The 16,656-nt window shown below is 45.9% G+C and overlaps 2 protein-coding genes across 3 annotated transcripts in view; one reads left to right on the top strand and one right to left on the bottom strand.

Moving 5' to 3' along the window:
• Positions 1 to 6,127, bottom strand: LOC134079801 (serpin H1-like). 2 transcript variants are annotated; one of them, XM_062535882.1, is made up of 5 exons: positions 5,976 to 6,127; positions 3,414 to 4,321; positions 2,021 to 2,119; positions 1,664 to 1,896; positions 1 to 1,243 (listed from the first exon to the last, which is right to left on the bottom strand). In XM_062535882.1, the coding sequence occupies exons 2-5, from the start codon at positions 4,300 to 4,302 to the stop codon at positions 941 to 943; spliced, it is 1,524 nt and encodes a 507-aa protein (XP_062391866.1). In that variant the 5' UTR covers positions 4,303 to 4,321; positions 5,976 to 6,127; the 3' UTR covers positions 1 to 940. The 2 variants fall into 2 exon arrangements, with proteins under 2 accessions (XP_062391866.1, XP_062391865.1); XM_062535881.1 differs by having other exon boundaries at positions 3,414 to 4,306.
• A 7,845-nt stretch (positions 6,128 to 13,972) lies between these two features.
• gdpd5a (glycerophosphodiester phosphodiesterase domain containing 5a) overlaps positions 13,973 to 16,656 on the top strand; it is a 72,231-nt gene continuing 69,547 nt past the window's right edge. The window contains exon 1 of the mRNA XM_062535880.1: positions 13,973 to 14,290. The gene's annotated coding sequence lies outside the window, so the exon portion shown is untranslated. The remainder of the gene's footprint in view (positions 14,291 to 16,656) is intronic.

Here is a 16,656-nt window from a genome sequence, read left to right as displayed (position 1 = left end):
TTAATCTTTTATTGGAAAAACATGGTAACAACTCTTTCAGTGTTCTCACACTATTGAAACATGTGAACAAACTTATTTCATGAAAGGCCTTGAAGATTTTCTTTGTTGCGCTTTTTAAAGCAAGAAAAACAGGTTGCATCAGTGCAGCTGGGTTATGTCGGCATGGAATGGTTTAACATGGGCAACCCTGATCTCAACACCATGTCCAGTGGTCTTCACTTAACATGGGCAACCCTGATCTCAACACCATGTCCAGTGGTCTTCACTTAACATGGGCAACCCTGATCTCAACACCATGTCCAGTGGTCTTCACTTAACATGGGCAACCCTGATCTCAACACCATGTCATATGGTCTTCACTTAACATGGGCAACCCTGATCTCAACACCATGTCAAGTGGTCTTCACTTCAACAGGTAATGGAGGACCCTCATTACATTCCCCAAAACTGAACAGGTTTGCGTTTTACAGCGACATTGGTTTGCACCATTCAGTTGGAGTTTCAGCCCTGCAGAGAGGAATGCCTACACTAGCTGTGGAGCATACTTAATATAAGCATACTTAATATAAGCATGGTGTTCCTCCTGCTGATAAGCATGGTGTTCCTCCTGCTGATAAGCATGGTGTTCCTCCTGGTGTTCCTCCTGCTCACTGTGCTGATAAGCATGGTGTTCCTCCTGCTCACTATGCTGGGCAAGTGTTCTGCTCCCTTCTCTCTTTCTTATAAAACATGCACGCACGCACGCACGCACGCACGCACTCACTCACTCACTCACTCACTCACTCATGCACGCACACATGCACACATAGACTCACACACACACATACACGCACACACAAACACACACACACACTCACTCACACAAACACACACACACATGCACACACACACTCTCTCTCACACACACACACACACACCACACACACACACCCCCCCGAGGTTATAGCTCATCTCTCATGATGTCTCCTTTGGGTCGGAGCATTCTGCCGATGAAGAGGATGGCGCCACTCTTGTTGTCCTTGACGAGGAAGAGGAAGGGGTGGTCTGCGTAGAAGAGCCGTGGGTTCCGCAGCTTGTCGGTGCTGTAGATGCTGTGGTCCGCAGGGTTCCCCTCGGTTCCCCACTCCATGGCCGCGGCGTGCAGCACACTGGACAGGTACAGGTCCTTCTCACCTGAGATGAGCGACAGGTCGGCCTTGGCCTTGTCCACCGCGTCCGTCACGCCCAGCTCGCCCAGGGGCTTCTGCACAGGTCAAAGGTCACATTTAAAGAGAAATTACACACTTGGGGAATGTTCAGATGAAACGTTCTGCATATGAGGGTATGGACGACGTGTTTTACACACTTGGGGAATGTTCAGATGAAACATGCTCTGCATATAAGGGTATGGATGCGTTTTACACACTTGGGGAATGTTCAGATGAAACATGCTCTGCATATGAGGGTATGGACGACGTGTTTTACACACTTGGGGAATGTTCAGATGGAACATGCTCTGCATATAAGGGTATGGACGTGTTTTACACACTTGGGGAATGTTCAGATGACACATGCTCTGCGTTTGAGGCGGTGCTACCTGGAGGTTGTGGCGGCGTTACCTGGAGGTTGTGGCTGTTTCATCTAAACATGCATGCACGTTACCTGGAGGTTGTGGCGGTGTTACCTGGAGGTTGTGGCTGACTTCAATGCTGGTTTTGGGGAGAGACACGGCCACAGCTGTGTCCTTCAGCTTGCTCATCCAGGAGTCCAGTTGTGCGCGCGTCAGCAGCTTCTCGAGCCGCTCCAGGGGCTCCACGTGGTAGGACATGAGCAGCACCAGAGACGACTTCCTGTGGGCCAGGGGCATGTTCAGCACGAACAGCTTGTTCTCGGTGTCCTCGTGGAAGCCGTACATACCTGCGGAGTGACGTGAAAACACAAAGAGCTTTGAAGTGGCTTTATCGGGAGATTAGCAGAGGATCAGCCAACTCTCAGATCTCCAGCGTTCAGGAAATGGATTCTGTGTGGTCATGTGACTCACCAGTGCGGTGCATCATGGGAAGGGAGAGTTTCAGATTGCGGTTCACGAGGAAGCCGCGGTTGTCCACCATCTTCTGGTGAAACTGCTCGTCCCAGTGGGCTGTGGAGCAACAGTCGCGTTATCATAACATCTTATTTGGGTTAGCAGTCGCGTTATCATAACATCTTATTTGAGTTAGCAGTCGCCTTATCATAACATCTTATTTGGGTTAGCAGTCGTGTTATCATAACATCTTATTTGGGTTAGCAGTCGCGTTATCATAACATCTTATTTGGGTTAGCAGTCGCATTATCATAACATCTTATTTGGGTTAGCAGTCGTGTGTTATCATAACATCTTATTTGGGTTAGCAGTCGTGTTATCATAACATCTTATTTGGGTTAGCAGTCGCGTTATCATAACATCTTATTTGGGTTAGCAGTCGCATTATCATAACATCTTATTTGGGTTAGCAGTCGTGTGTTATCATAACATCTTATTTGGGTTAGCAGTCGTGTTATTAGAACATCTTATTTGGGTCAGCAGTCGTGTTATCATAACATCTTATTTGGGTTAGCAGTCGCGTTATCATAACATCTTAATTGGGTTAGCAGTCGCGTTATCATAACATCTTATTTGGGTTAGCAGTCGCGTTATCATAACATCTTAATTGGGTTAGCAGTCGCGTTATCATAACATCTTATTTGGGTTAGCAGTCGCGTTATCATAACATCTTATTTGGGTTAGCAGTCATGTGTTATCATAACATCTTATTTGGGTTAGCAGTCCCATTATCATAACATCTTATTTGGGTTAGCAGTCGTGTTATCATAACATCTTATTTGAGTTAGCAGTCGTGTGTTATCATAACATCTTATTTGAGTTAGCAGTCGTGTGTTATCATAACATCTTATTTGGGTTAGCAGTCGTGTTATCATAACATCTTATTTGGGTTAGCAGTCGTGTGTTATCATAACATCTTATTTGGGTTAGCAGTCGTGTTATCATAACATCTTATTTGGGTTAGCAGTCGCATTATCATAACATCTTATTTGGGTTAGCAGTCGCGTTATCATAACATCTTATTTGGGGCAACAGTCGTGTTATCATAACATCTTATTTGAGTTAGCAGTCGCATTATCATAACATCTTATTTGGGTTAGCAGTCGTGTGTTATCATAACATCTTATTTGGGTTAGCCGTCATGTGTTTTCATAACATCTTATACGGGTTAACAGTCATGTGTTATCATAAGTAGTACTTACAGTTAGTTATAGTTAGTAATAGTTAAAGAACTTTTCTATTCACAGCTATGTGTAATTATAATGAACATATTCTTATTAGATTTCTCATCAAAACACCTTCATAGGCACAGAGTCCTGATGGGTTAGCTGTTGGACCAAAGAGAGCTTACGTTTATAGAACATGGCGTTGACGATCATGGCTCCGTCCGTCTTGTCAACGTCCTTGGTAACTTCCGGAAGCTTTCCGTCAGTGGACTTGGCTGCCCACTCGTTGATGGAGTTGACTGCGCTGCGCTTGTCGCGGAAGTTGATCTTGGAGTGCTCGAAGTTGTAGTGCTTCTTGCTGCCCTTGACGAAGCTGTCGGAGAAGGTGACGGAGCTGGGCCCGTAGAGGCGGCCGCTGATCTTCCAGGTGCCGTTGCGCTGCGCCGTGTCGCTCACCTCCGTCAGGAGCTCGGCCAGCCCGGCGTGCAGATGCTCATCCTTCACGCGGTCGCTGCTGAGGACCGCGCGCACCTGAGAGGCCGTGGAGGACTTCCCGCCGAGCGCCACCAGCCCCAGCGCGTTGGCCACCACCACGGGGGAGATGAGGATGTTCTCGCCGCTCTGCTCCTTCGCCATGTTCTGGTAGAGGCTGAAGGCCAGACCCACGCTGCTCTCCGCCAGGATGGACGCATGACTGCTCAGAGGCTTCTCCTCCTCCTTCTCCTCCTCCTTCTTCTCCTCCTTCTTCTCCTCCTTCTTCTCCTTTTTCTGCTCCTTCTTCTCAGCTCCACCCTTGTTGTCTGCAGCCGAGGCGTCCTTCTTCTCAGTAGTGGCTGTGGCGGGCTTCTTGTCCACTGCAGGGGCCTTCTTCTCAGTAGTGGCTGTGGCGGGCTTCTTCTCCACTGCAGGGGCCTTCTTGTCAGTAGTGGCTGTGGCGGGCTTCTTGTCCACTGCAGGGGCCTTCTTCTCAGCGCTGGTGGCGGCTGCTTTCTTCTGAGCAGCGGCTGGTTTCTTCACAGCGCCGTTGACCATGAGGACCAACAGGCCCAACAGCAGGAGACTCTTCACGTACATGCTGCTGTGGGACCATAAACTGCATCAAACAGGAGAAGACCCATCACATACAGTACATGCTGCTATCAGTGGGTGAGCTGTGGGACCATAAACTGCATCAAACAGGAGAAGACCCATCACATACATGCTGCTGTGGGACCATAAACTGCATCAAACAGGAGAACACCCTTCACATACATGCTGCTGTGGGACCATAAACTGTATCAAACAGGTGGGAACACACACACATGCAACAGCAGCTGCACTGACTGCTATTCCAAATTCCGTGTGTGTTTAGGTTTATGGGCCAGAACGAAGCACATCTATGTTTAACACAAACATTTGTACCAGTACTCCAAATATGGTGTGTTCAAATGTCTATTAGCTGAACAGAGTTGCTATGATAACGATGGTGTGTAAGAAACACACTCAGTTTATTTGTATGCTAAAATGTTCTTTTTGTACGATTTTGCTTTTTCAATTCTCAGTGTCCATGATTATGTTGTCATGGTAACCCTCAGCCCTAGGACTCTCGTAAGCTTTATTTCAGATCCTCTGCAGAATGCCCTGTAATTATAGAGCTGCCATGCTGATGGAGAGACTCCAAGACAACGGTAACTAAGGCCAACAGTTACCAGGGCCCAGTACAGAAGTGCCACATCAGCACCAGCTAGTCAAGTCTGAATGGGAACAGTCCCCTAGTTAATAAAGTCTGAATGGGAACATTGCCTGAAGTCAGTTGGTTTTGTTTGAGGCCATTTGTGAGTCCTTGTAAGTGATACTGCACTGTAATTCAATCACAAAGCTCCTCTCTCCACTCCTCCCCCAACCCCCCACCCCCCTCTCTCACACACACACACACACACACGCTCTGTCTCTCACACCCTTAAGGGAGCATCTGTGGTAAAGGAACTAATGCAGGGACCAGTCAGGCCATTGAAGGAGCTGCTGCCCTGGCTGTGGGCTGTGGGCTGCCTCTGACATGCCACAACTGGCCCTCCGTCACAACAGACACACGGTGATCTTTCTCTGCAGTGAAAAGCCTAAACTAACTCACATGATGCACATGAGTTCACAGCATACCAGTGATTCCTTTTGAATTCCTGCAGGCCTACAAGCTGTGAAAGAGCTTAGCCAGATGACCTGAAACAGTTATTCCCCATGTTGTAAATGAATAGCCAGATGATCTGAAACAGTTATTCCCCGGTTGTAAATGAATAGCCAATCACTCTATACTTAGGCCTCGCAGGAAGCAGAAGGGGGTCCCATCGTGGATTTGGCTCCAGCTTTGGCCTAATAATACATGATGTTTCTGAGGAGATGCCGGGGCAGAGAACTGTTCTCAGTGTAGAACCCACCCCGCTAGTTAGCACATACAGTAGGGTTTAGGTACACCCCGCTAGTTAGCACATACAGTAGGGTTTAGGTAAATGAGAAAATGAATTAAGAACCTTTTGGAAAAAAAGCAAATAGAATGTTTTACTTTACTATGTCTGCTAATAAGACCCCATCTGCTCCTCAACAGATGCCACGTATCCTTTTGAGGTTGACCAGCATGTATGTCTTAACTTATTAGCATTTCTAAACTTTTGAACAGAAATCTGGAATATCTGACCAGAGCCGCATAGCTCTGCCACACCTCAGTGCGGAATGCCTTTTCCAAGTTGAAGCCAATGATGAAGCAGATCTCTTACCTTTCACTTCCTCAGACTCCCTGGGTCTCCTGCAGCCAGCTCCTCACAGGGTGGGTTCCTCCTCAATCTGGACACTGGGATGAGGAGATGAGGAGAATTCTGGAAGTTGGGGCAGAAATGTGAAGATGAATTCCTTTAGTTCTGCACGTATGGAGGACTAGCCCCTCCCACGGTGTCCAGTTGCCTGGGAAACCCCACCCGTGGTGCCCCCCTGGTCCTAAAGCCTGACTGGGTCCTCTCAGAACCAAAGTTTCATTTGAACTGAAAATACCTTTTTCTGTTAAGTTCCTTTTTCTGTTAAATTCCTTTTTTTAGAAATGTACAAGTGGTCTTTGTAATGTTTGTCAACGTTTTAATGTCTCTCAGTTGTTGCCATTCACTTTATATAAGCATCAGAGTTTGAGGTTACGGCTGTCTGAACACTGCACTGCGACCAGACACCACACTGCATTTAGTCTCTGGTGAGCACCAGGCTATTACTTATTAGTTGAGTAGCAAGTGAGGTACGCAGACCATAATAACCCAGGGTCCTCTGTAGAACTGCAGAGGTGGAGCAGGAAGCCTCTCTCCACCCTTTGTTCCACCCTTCCCCCACCCTGCCACGTCTGAGGCTGCCGCAGGGCGCCATTTGATCTGAAGGGGGATACGCAGACGAGACCGAACCTGCCCTGACCTCCCCACAGGGGTGAGACGTCACGCGCACACACTTGTTAAGCCGTCTTTGTTTATTAAAACACACACAGGGCACTGGAGCACCGTCCGTAAGAACCAGCTGCTGGAATGCAACTTAATGCAACTTAGCAGCTGTATTGCACCTCAAGTGTTTGTGTTTGAAATGGCAGTTTGGGACAAACCAATGTGTTTGAAATGGCAGTTTGGGACAAACGAATGTGTTTGAAATGTTTAATTGGGACAAATGAGCGTGTGTTTGAAATGGCTGTTTGGGACAAGCCAATGTGTTTGAAATGTTTAATTGGGACACATGAGCGTGTGAATGAAGCCTCTACTCTGTTTGTTGGAAGGACTCCTAATGATGCAGAGCACATCCAGCTATTGAGCAGCTCTGACAATGTCCACTGTGTACGGAGCATCTTTCTCTCTCTCTTCCTCTCTCATTCTTGCTCTCTCTCTTTCTCTCTCTCTTCCTCTCTTGCTCTATTGCTCTCTCATTCTTGCTCTCTGTCTCTCCTCCTCTCCTTCACTCTTGCTCTCTCTCTTTCTCTCTGTCTTTGCTCTCTCACTCTTGCTCTCTCTCTCTTTCTCTCTGTCTCTCCTCCTTTCTCTCACTCTTGCTCTCTCTCTCACTCTGTCCTTCCTCCCTCTGTCTTCCTCTAAGTGTGTGTGTGCGTGTGTGTGTGTGTGTGTGTGTGTGTGTGTTTGACCTAGACAGTAGTGTATGCCTGTCTTTGTTAGTGTATGTGTGTTTCTCTGAGGAAATGAGATCACAGTGATATTTCTGGGACAATGTCAAAGCTGCGCTGCTTGTCCAGACCCAGAGTGTATGCTGGTCAGTCCTTGTCCAGTGAACAGGATGTGCTTCCGCCGCGCACTTCCTCCGTGCACTCACTGGCCCCCTGGTGTAGCTGTGCAGCAGTGACCGGGGGAGGGGCCAGATGATATATGAGTCATGAGTCATGACACTGTGGGAAAATACCCGCCATGTCCCTGAGACCCCATTTCACATGGATGCAGCTGATGTCCCTGAGACCCCATTTCATATGGACGTAGCTGATGTCACTGCCTCATTTCATATGACGCAATATGAGTACCGTGTTCATGTTATCATGTTATGTTCAATATGAGTACCGAGTTCATGTTATGTTCAATATGAGTACCGAGTTCATGTGATCATGTTATGTTCAATATGAGTACCGAGTTCATGTGATCATGTTGTGTTCAATATGAGTACCGAGTTCATGTGATCATGTTGTGTTCAATATGAGTACCGAGTTCATGTGATCATGTTGTGTTCAATATGAGTACCGAGTTCATGTGATCATGTTGTGTTCAATATGAGTACCGTGTTCATGTGATCATGTTATGTTCATGTCACATATTAGCGTCCGTCACTTAGTGTCGTCCTCTTCCGTGTACACCTAGAACTTGAATTTAAACACTGAAATATACTGTCTGTTCTCGACTTTGGGATGTTTTCAGAAATATCCTGAGCTTTACTGAATGTTGCTTTCAGTGCAACAGTTTTTCCTGAGAAGTCACCGAGACCGGCACCAAATCCCTCCTACAAGTTCTGGAATGCTGGAAACGTCTGTTGCATGATGTAAGACCACAGCACTGTTGCTGCAGCTGATGGCTTTAGTGCGGTATCACGTACTGGACCTATATAGCATGGCAGCCTGTTAGTGAAGGCTTCATCACGTACTGGAGCTACAGCAGGCTGTTAGTGAAGGCTTCATCACGTACTGGACCTATATAGCATGGCAGCCTGTTAGTGAAGGCTTCATCACATACTGGACCTATATAGCATGGTAGCCTGTTAGTGAAGGCTTCATCACGTACTGGACCTATATAGCATGCTGTTAGTGAAGGCTTCATCACGTACTGGACCTATATAGCATGCTGTTAGTGAAGGCTTCATCACGTACTGGACCTATATAGCATGCTGTTAGTGAAGGCTTCATCACGTTATGAGCTACAGCAGGCTGTTAGTGAAGGCTTCATCACGTTATGAGCTACAGCATGCTGTTAGTGAAGGCTTCATCACGTTATGAGCTACAGCAGGCTGTTAGTGAAGGCTTCATCACGTTATGAGCTACAGCAGGCTGTTAGTGAAGGCTTCATCACGTACTGGAGCTACAGCATGCTGTTAGTGAAGGCTTCATCACGTACTGGACCTATATAGCATGCTGTTAGTGAAGGCTTCATCACGTACTGGACCTATATAGCATGCTGTTAGTGAAGGCTTCATCACGTTATGAGCTACAGCAGGCTGTTAGTGAAGGCTTCATCACGTTATGAGCTACAGCATGCTGTTAGTGAAGGCTTCATCACGTTATGAGCTACAGCAGGCTGTTAGTGAAGGCTTCATCACGTTATGAGCTACAGCAGGCTGTTAGTGAAGGCTTCATCACGTACTGGAGCTACAGCATGCTGTTAGTGAAGGCTTCATCACGTACTGGACCTATATAGCATGCTGTTAGTGAAGGCTTCATCACGTACTGGACCTATATAGCATGCTGTTAGTGAAGGCTTCATCACGTACTGGACCTATATAGCATGCTGTTAGTGAAGGCTTCATCACGTTATGAGCTACAGCAGGCTGTTAGTGAAGGCTTCATCACGTATGGAGCTACAGCATGCTGTTAGTGAAGGCTTCATCACGTACTGGAGCTACAGCATGCTGTTAGTGAAGGCTTCATCACGTACTGGACCTATATAGCATGCTGTTAGTGAAGGCTTCATCACGTTATGAGCTACAGCATGCTGTTAGTGAAGGCTTCATCACGTTATGAGCTACAGCAGGCTGTTAGTGAAGGCTTCATCACGTACTGGAGCTACAGCAGGCTGTTAGTGAAGGCTTCATCACGTACTGGACCTATATAGCATGCTGTTAGTGAAGGCTTCATCACGTATGGAGCTACAGCATGCTGTTAGTGAAGGCTTCATCACGTACTGGACCTATATAGCATGCTGTTAGTGAAGGCTTCATCACGTACTGGACCTATATAGCATGCTGTTAGTGAAGGCTTCATCACGTTATGAGCTACAGCAGGCTGTTAGTGAAGGCTTCATCACGTACTGGACCTATATAGCATGGGAGGCTGTTAGTGAAGGCTTCATCACGTTATGAGCTACAGCAGGCTGTTAGTGAAGGCTTCATCACGTACTGGAGCTACAGCAGGCTGTTAGTGAAGGCTTCATCACGTACTGGAGCTACAGCAGGCTGTTAGTGAAGGCTTCATCACATACTGGATCTACAGCAGGCTGTTAGTGAAGGCTTCATCACGTTATGAGTTACAGCAGGCTGTTAGTGAAGGCTTCATCACGTTATGAGTTACAGCATGCTGTTAGTGAAGGCTTCATCACGTACTGGAGCTACAGCAGGCTGTTAGTGAAGGCTTCATCACGTTATGAGCTACAGCATGCTGTTAGTGAAGGCTTCATCACGTACTGGAGCTACAGCATGCTGTTAGTGAAGGCTTCATCACGTACTGGAGCTACAGCATGCTGTTAGTGAAGGCTTCATCACGTTATGAGCTACAGCAGGCTGTTAGTGAAGGCTTCATCACGTACTGGAGCTACAGCAGGCTGTTAGTGAAGGCTTCATCACGTTATGAGCTACAGCATGCTGTTAGTGAAGGCTTCATCACGTTATGAGCTACAGCATGCTGTTAGTGAAGGCTTCATCACGTTATGAGCTACAGCATGCTGTTAGTGAAGGCTTCATCACGTACTGGAGCTACAGCATGCTGTTAGTGAAGGCTTCATCACGTACTGGAGCTACAGTAAACAATAAACAATAAACAGTATGGCAGGCTGTGGCTGTTAGTGCAGTATCATCTATACTGGACCTATGGCAGGCCAATATGAGGAACCTAAACTAAACATGATGTCACTTCTTTGAAATTTTCACAGTAGTGCCATCTGACGTAACACACACACACAGTCACACACACATACACACATAGTAATGACATATTTACAGTAATGCCATCTGACGTACAGTAACACACACACACACACACACACACACAGTAATGACATCTTTACAGTAGTGCCATCTGACGTACAGTAACACACACACACACACACACAGTATTGACATCTTTACAGTAGTGCCATCTGACGTAACATACACACACACACACACATAGTAATGACATCTTTACAGTAGTGCCATCTGACGTACAGTAACACACACACACACACACACACACAGTAATGACATCTTTACAGTAGTGTCATCTGACGTACAGTAACACACACACACACACACACACACACACACACACACACATACTGTAGTAATGACATCTTTACAGTAGTGCCATCTGACGTAACACACACACACACACACACATACTGTAGTAATGACATCTTTACAGTAGTGCTATCTGACCTAATGCGTACACCCATTTAGTTGGGTTCATTGAAGAGGAACAGGGGCAGCTACACACAAGTGGGCACCAGTCTCTCACGCAGAGAGAAGCTGCTCCTCAGTGTTAACGCAGAGAGAAGCTGCTCCTCAGTGTTAATAAGCTGCTCCTCAGTGTTAATAGCTGCTCCTCAGTGTTAATGCAGAGAGAAGCTGCTCCTCAGTGTTAATAAGCTGCTCCTCAGTGTTAATGCCGAGAGAAGCTGCTCCTCAGTGTTAATGAGAGAAGCTGCTCCTCAGTGTTAATAAGCTGCTCCTCAGTGTTAATGCAGAGAGAAGCTGCTCCTCAGTGTTAATGAGCTGCTGGAAATACTGCAGGAAATATTGGTTTATTATTGGGTATGAAAGTTGGGGCCTAGAAGTTGAAAGTAAGGTTTGTATAGCAAATGCTTTATTGTACTTCAAAGTGATTTTAATTGTTTATAAAAACCGTGGTCAATAAATAAAAATAATTTAAAAGTTCTCTTATTGTAGGAATGATGGTATTGCAGGTTGCAACAGTGTCCCCTAGTGGACATTTATGGTTACTTTTGATTTCAATTGTTTTTTTTCTATTTCTTTGTATATTTTGGAATTGTTTAAAAGGGGAAGTGTGTGTGCAGCTGCTGGTGTCATGGTGACGGATCATGGTAACGTTCAGTATGTTTGATACAAATGCATCTATCTGCAAATCACTCTTACTGGCAGAGGACTACCACCAGGTGTCGCCAAATGCAACGTCAGGCTTGGCTGTGCACTGCCAGACCTGATGCAGGCCTAAATCTGAGGGCGCATTGTGCTGGTGTGGGATTTTGAAAACCGTCAGCGTATGTCACCGTTGTCACGGTTACCTCTACGGTCCACCCATGTGTGCACAACTCCACACACCTGTTCAGACGGGACGCACTGAAGAGCTGATATTTTAGTGGGCCAGTGGAGGTGCCTCATGGGTAATGGCTGTAGTGGAGGTGCCTTATGGGTAATGGCTGTAGTGGAGGTGCCTTATGGGTAATGGCTGTAGTGGAGGTGCCTTATGGGTAATGGCTGTAGTGGAGGTGCATTATGGGTAATGGCTGTAGTGGAGGTGCCTTATGGGTAATGGCTGTAGTGGAGGTGCCTTATGGGTAATGGCTGTAGTAGAGGTGCTTTATGGGTAATGGCTGTAGTGGAGGTGCCTTATGGGTAATGGCTGTAGTGGAGGTGCCTTATGGGTAATGGCTGTAGTGGAGGTGCCTCATGGGTAATGGCTGTAGTGGAGGTGCATTATGGGTAATGGCTGTAGTGGAGGTGCATTATGGGTAATGGCTGTAGTGGAGGTGCCTTATGGGTAATGGCTGTAGTGGAGGTGCCTTATGGGTAATGGCTGTAGTAGAGGTGCTTTATGGGTAATGGCTGTAGTGGAGGTGCCTTATGGGTAATGGCTGTAGTAGAGGTGCCTTATGGGTAATGGCTGTAGTGGAGGTGCCTCATGGGTAATGGCTGTAGTGGAGGTGCATTATGGGTAATGGCTGTAGTGGAGGTGCATTATGGGTAATGGCTGTAGTGGAGGTGCCTCATGGGTAATGGCTGTAGTGGAGGTGCCTTATGGGTAATGGCTGTAGTGGAGGTGCCTTATGGGTAATGGCTGTAGTGGAGGTGCCTTAGTGGAGGTGCATTATGGGTAATGGCTGTAGTGGAGGTGCCTCATGGGTAATGGCTGTAGTGGAGGTGCCTTATGGGTAATGGCTGTAGTGGAGGTGCCTCATGGGTAATGGCTGTAGTGGAGGTGCCTTATGGGTAATGGCTGTAGTGGAGGTGCTTTATGGGTAATGGCTGTAGTGGAGGTGCTTTATGGGTAATGGCTGTAGGTGAGGTGCCTTATGGGTAATGGCTGTAGTGGAGGTGCCTTATGGGTAATGGCTGTAGTGGAGGTGCCTCATGGGTAATGGCTGTAGTGGAGGTGCATTATGGGTAATGGCTGTAGTGGAGGTGCCTTATGGGTAATGGCTGTAGTGGAGGTGCCTCATGGGTAATGGCTGTAGTGGAGGTGCATTATGGGTAATGGCTGTAGTGGAGGTGCCTTATGGGTAATGGCTGTAGTGGAGGTGCCTTAGTGGAGGTGCATTATGGGTAATGGCTGTAGTGGAGGTGCCTCATGGGTAATGGCTGTAGTGGAGGTGCCTTATGGGTAATGGCTGTAGTGGAGGTGCATTATGGGTAATGGCTGTAGTGGAGGTGCATTATGGGTAATGGCTGTAGTGTGTGGGTAACAGCACTGCTGCACCTCACTGTGTGTCTATTGGGAGTGGACAGACAGGCAGACACTGCCGAAGGCCGCAGATTAGGGGATTACGTAATCCCTTGAGCAAAGGGTTAATCTCCACAAGCCACTCCTGGAATAGAGCCGTTGGCCTGCCCGTGCTCTGGCTAATGACTGTCCACTCTGAGAGTGGCCAAGCAGCTGATTTGGAGAGGCCAGAACATAAACAACAATAAAATGCACTCTGAGAGAAGACCTCTGCCATGCTCCTCCTGTGTCCAGACGGTGATCCGGATCACTCCCAAAATGTTGCCTTGTCTCTTCCTTGGGTCATTTCAGACCTTTCCTGGAAATGTAGGCTAATGAAAATCCATGTAGGCCTATAGCCTATAGCCTATGTTTTTGAGTTATCTTGCAAACAAACTGACAAACAAATGAACCCTGATGAAAACATAACCTCCTTAGCGGAGGTAGTAATAATAATCTTTTGTGATTTATTGTGATCTCGATGTAATAGTGAACATGATGTAATGAATTATTAGCTCAGCACGAGTGTCCGGACGTGTCTCTGGGTATCTGAACAGCGCCCCCTGGTGGTGACTAGGCTCTGCTCCGCCCACACATGCTGAGATGGATTAGTCTCTCGGACCGAGTCGAGCGCCTGATGATTCGCAGTTCTGCAGCCAGTCTTTGGAAACTTCCGAAAAGTGATCGTAAGGAGAATATAAACACTGGCAGCTGGTTGACAACACGGCTAATGTCTTTTATGATTGATTGAGGAATTCGTGGTAATGGTGCAAGTCGTAACGAGCGTCTTTTCCACAGCGAAACCTGTTGGGGCAACACTTGGAATAATTCTTCCTACAAAACGTCGATTTAGTGTAACTGTACAGGAGCGCTCCTCGTCCTAAACTTGCAGAAATCTTGCGATTTGCAGGACTCGTTCTGGTAACCTTGTGTGAAGAGGATTAAGCAGGTGTGGAGGTGAGTGTGTACCGTCGACGCATGTTTGGGGATTACCTGCCGTTACACTGTCACATAGTTCTGTGTGTTTGCGCACCGATCTAAACACACACACACACGCGCGCGCGCGCGCGCGTAGCCTACACATACACATAAAGATTCATGTTTTCAGTGACATTGTCAGAGCTGGTCTGTGTGAAATCTCCAAGGTGTGGACACCATTTAGCACAGTGGGTGCCTCTCAGGAGCAGTGCTGTAACCTGGACTCTTCACCAGCTCGCTGGGGCTTAGGCTGCTGTATAGATATATATACATCTATTAGGCTACTGTATAGATATATATATATATATATCTATTAGGCTACTGTATATATATATATATATATATCTATATATCTATTAGGCTACTGTATATATATATATATATATATATATATATATATATATATATATATATATATTATTTGATTTGATTTGATTTGATTTGGATCCCCATTAGCTGATGCAAAAGCACCAGCTACTCTTCCTGGGGTCCACACACAACATATAATAGACAAGAAAATCAACATACAAATAAGAAATCAACATACAACACAACAGATATAAAAATACTTTTCCTGGGGTCCACACACTATAACAAACAAGAAATCAACAAGACAACATATATATAAAAAAAAAAACAAATAAAAGAAAAACAGAAAAATAATGACTAACTAAGCCACCAACACACAACACAGACAAACCTCAACAAGAGATGAAGTGACAAAAAGGAAAAAGTGCATGTGAGTTAATAAAAACCAGTAGGCTACTGTACATACTAGGATTTAGTGCAATCAACCATAAGGTGCTGCTTTACTTGTTTTTTGAAACTAACTTTGCTCTGGATTTTTGATATCTGATCTGGGAGGTAGTTCCATTCAACCATAGCTCTACATAGCACTGTGCATTGTTTCAGTGTTGTTTTGATTAGTGGAATTGTAGTAGCATGTCTAGTGGGGTATGTGTGAACATTGGAACTAGGTGTGAGCTGTCTAAACAAACAGTCTGGTTTGTTTAGTATATTTATGGTCTTTATAAAAGAAAGAAGCGATGCTTTCAACCTCGCCTCAACTGTCAGCCAGCAAAGTTGGTTATGCATGTTTTTTACATTGGCTCTCTGTGTGCATTTAAGGGCAAGCCTTGCTGCTCTATTTTGTACCCGCTGAAGCTTCCCTAGATTAATTTTTGTGGTACCTGACCAGACCACTGAACAGTAGTCTAACTGTGACAAGACCAGGGTTTGTAGGACCTGTTTGGTCAGATGAGGTGTTAAAAAGGAAGAGCATCTTTTGATTACAGATATGTTCCTCCCCATCTTTTGCGCCAATAAATCTATATGCCTTGACCATGACAGTTTACAGTCTAAGTTTACACCCAGGAGCTTTATTTCTTGTACTTGCTCAACCGCAACATTGTTCAGTACTAAATTGAGTTGGGGCTTAGAGCTTAATGAGTGTTTTGTTCCAAATACAATACTCTTGGTTTTAGATATGTTCAGGACAAGTTTGTTATCAGAGATCCATTTGAAAACCACCTGAAACTCTTTGTTGAGGGCTGAGGTGATTTCCTCAACTGTTTGTGCAGACATATAGAGAGTTGAATCATCTGCATACATAGACACACAGGCTTTCTTACAAACAAGTGGGAGATCATTTGTAAAAATGGAGAAGAGCAATGGTCCAAGTGAAGAACCTTGCAGAATCCCACAATGTATATGTTGTGCATTTGAGAGGCTTCCATTAAAGATAACTTTCTGTGTCTATTGGTTAGATAACTTTCTATCCATGCTATGGCAGATGGAGTAAAGCCATAACACTTGAGTTTTTTCAATAGTAAGCTATGATCAATTACATCAAAGGCAGCACTAAAGTCTAATAGTACTGCTCCAACAATATTCTGTTGATCCATATCTTTTAACCAATCATCCGTCATTTGCGTGAGCGCTGTGGAGGTTGAGTGTCCTTCCCTGTAAGCATGCTGGTAGTTGCTTGTCAAGTTGTTCAGTGACAGGTAACATTGTATCTGACTAAATACAATTTTTTCCAGCAGTTTGCTTAGAACAGGTAACAAGCTGATCGGTCAGCTATTTGAGCCAGTAAAGCCAGCACGGGCATTTTTAGGTAGAATAGAATAGAATATATACTTTTTTTATCCCGTGAGGGAAATTCAGTTCTCTGCATTTAACCCAATTCAACCGAATTAGTGAACACACAGCACACAGTGAACACACAGTGAGGTGAATCACACAACCCAGAGCAGTGAGCTGCCTGCCCAACCAGCGGCGCTCGGGGAGCAGTGAGGGGTTAGGTGCCTTGCTCAAGGGCACTTCAGCCGTGGTGGACTGGTCGG

This window comes from Sardina pilchardus, chromosome 5 (genome assembly GCF_963854185.1).
Source record: "Sardina pilchardus chromosome 5, fSarPil1.1, whole genome shotgun sequence".
NCBI lineage: Eukaryota > Metazoa > Chordata > Actinopteri > Clupeiformes > Clupeidae > Sardina > Sardina pilchardus.
This window is presented reverse-complemented; position numbering and strand designations above follow the sequence as displayed.

Bases quoted from the DNA above. Each gene is read 5' to 3' on its own strand.
- LOC134079801 (XM_062535882.1), bottom strand. From the start codon at position 4,302: ATGTACGTGAAGAGTCTCCTGCTGTTGGGCCTGTTGGTCCTCATGGTC. The intron at 2,120-3,413 runs GTAAGCTCTCTT...GTTGCTCCACAG, and splicing joins CAACGCCATGTTCTATAAAC to CCCACTGGGACGAGCAGTTT. The intron at 1,244-1,663 runs GTAACACCGCCA...TGACCTGTGCAG, and splicing joins AAGTCAGCCACAACCTCCAG to AAGCCCCTGGGCGAGCTGGG.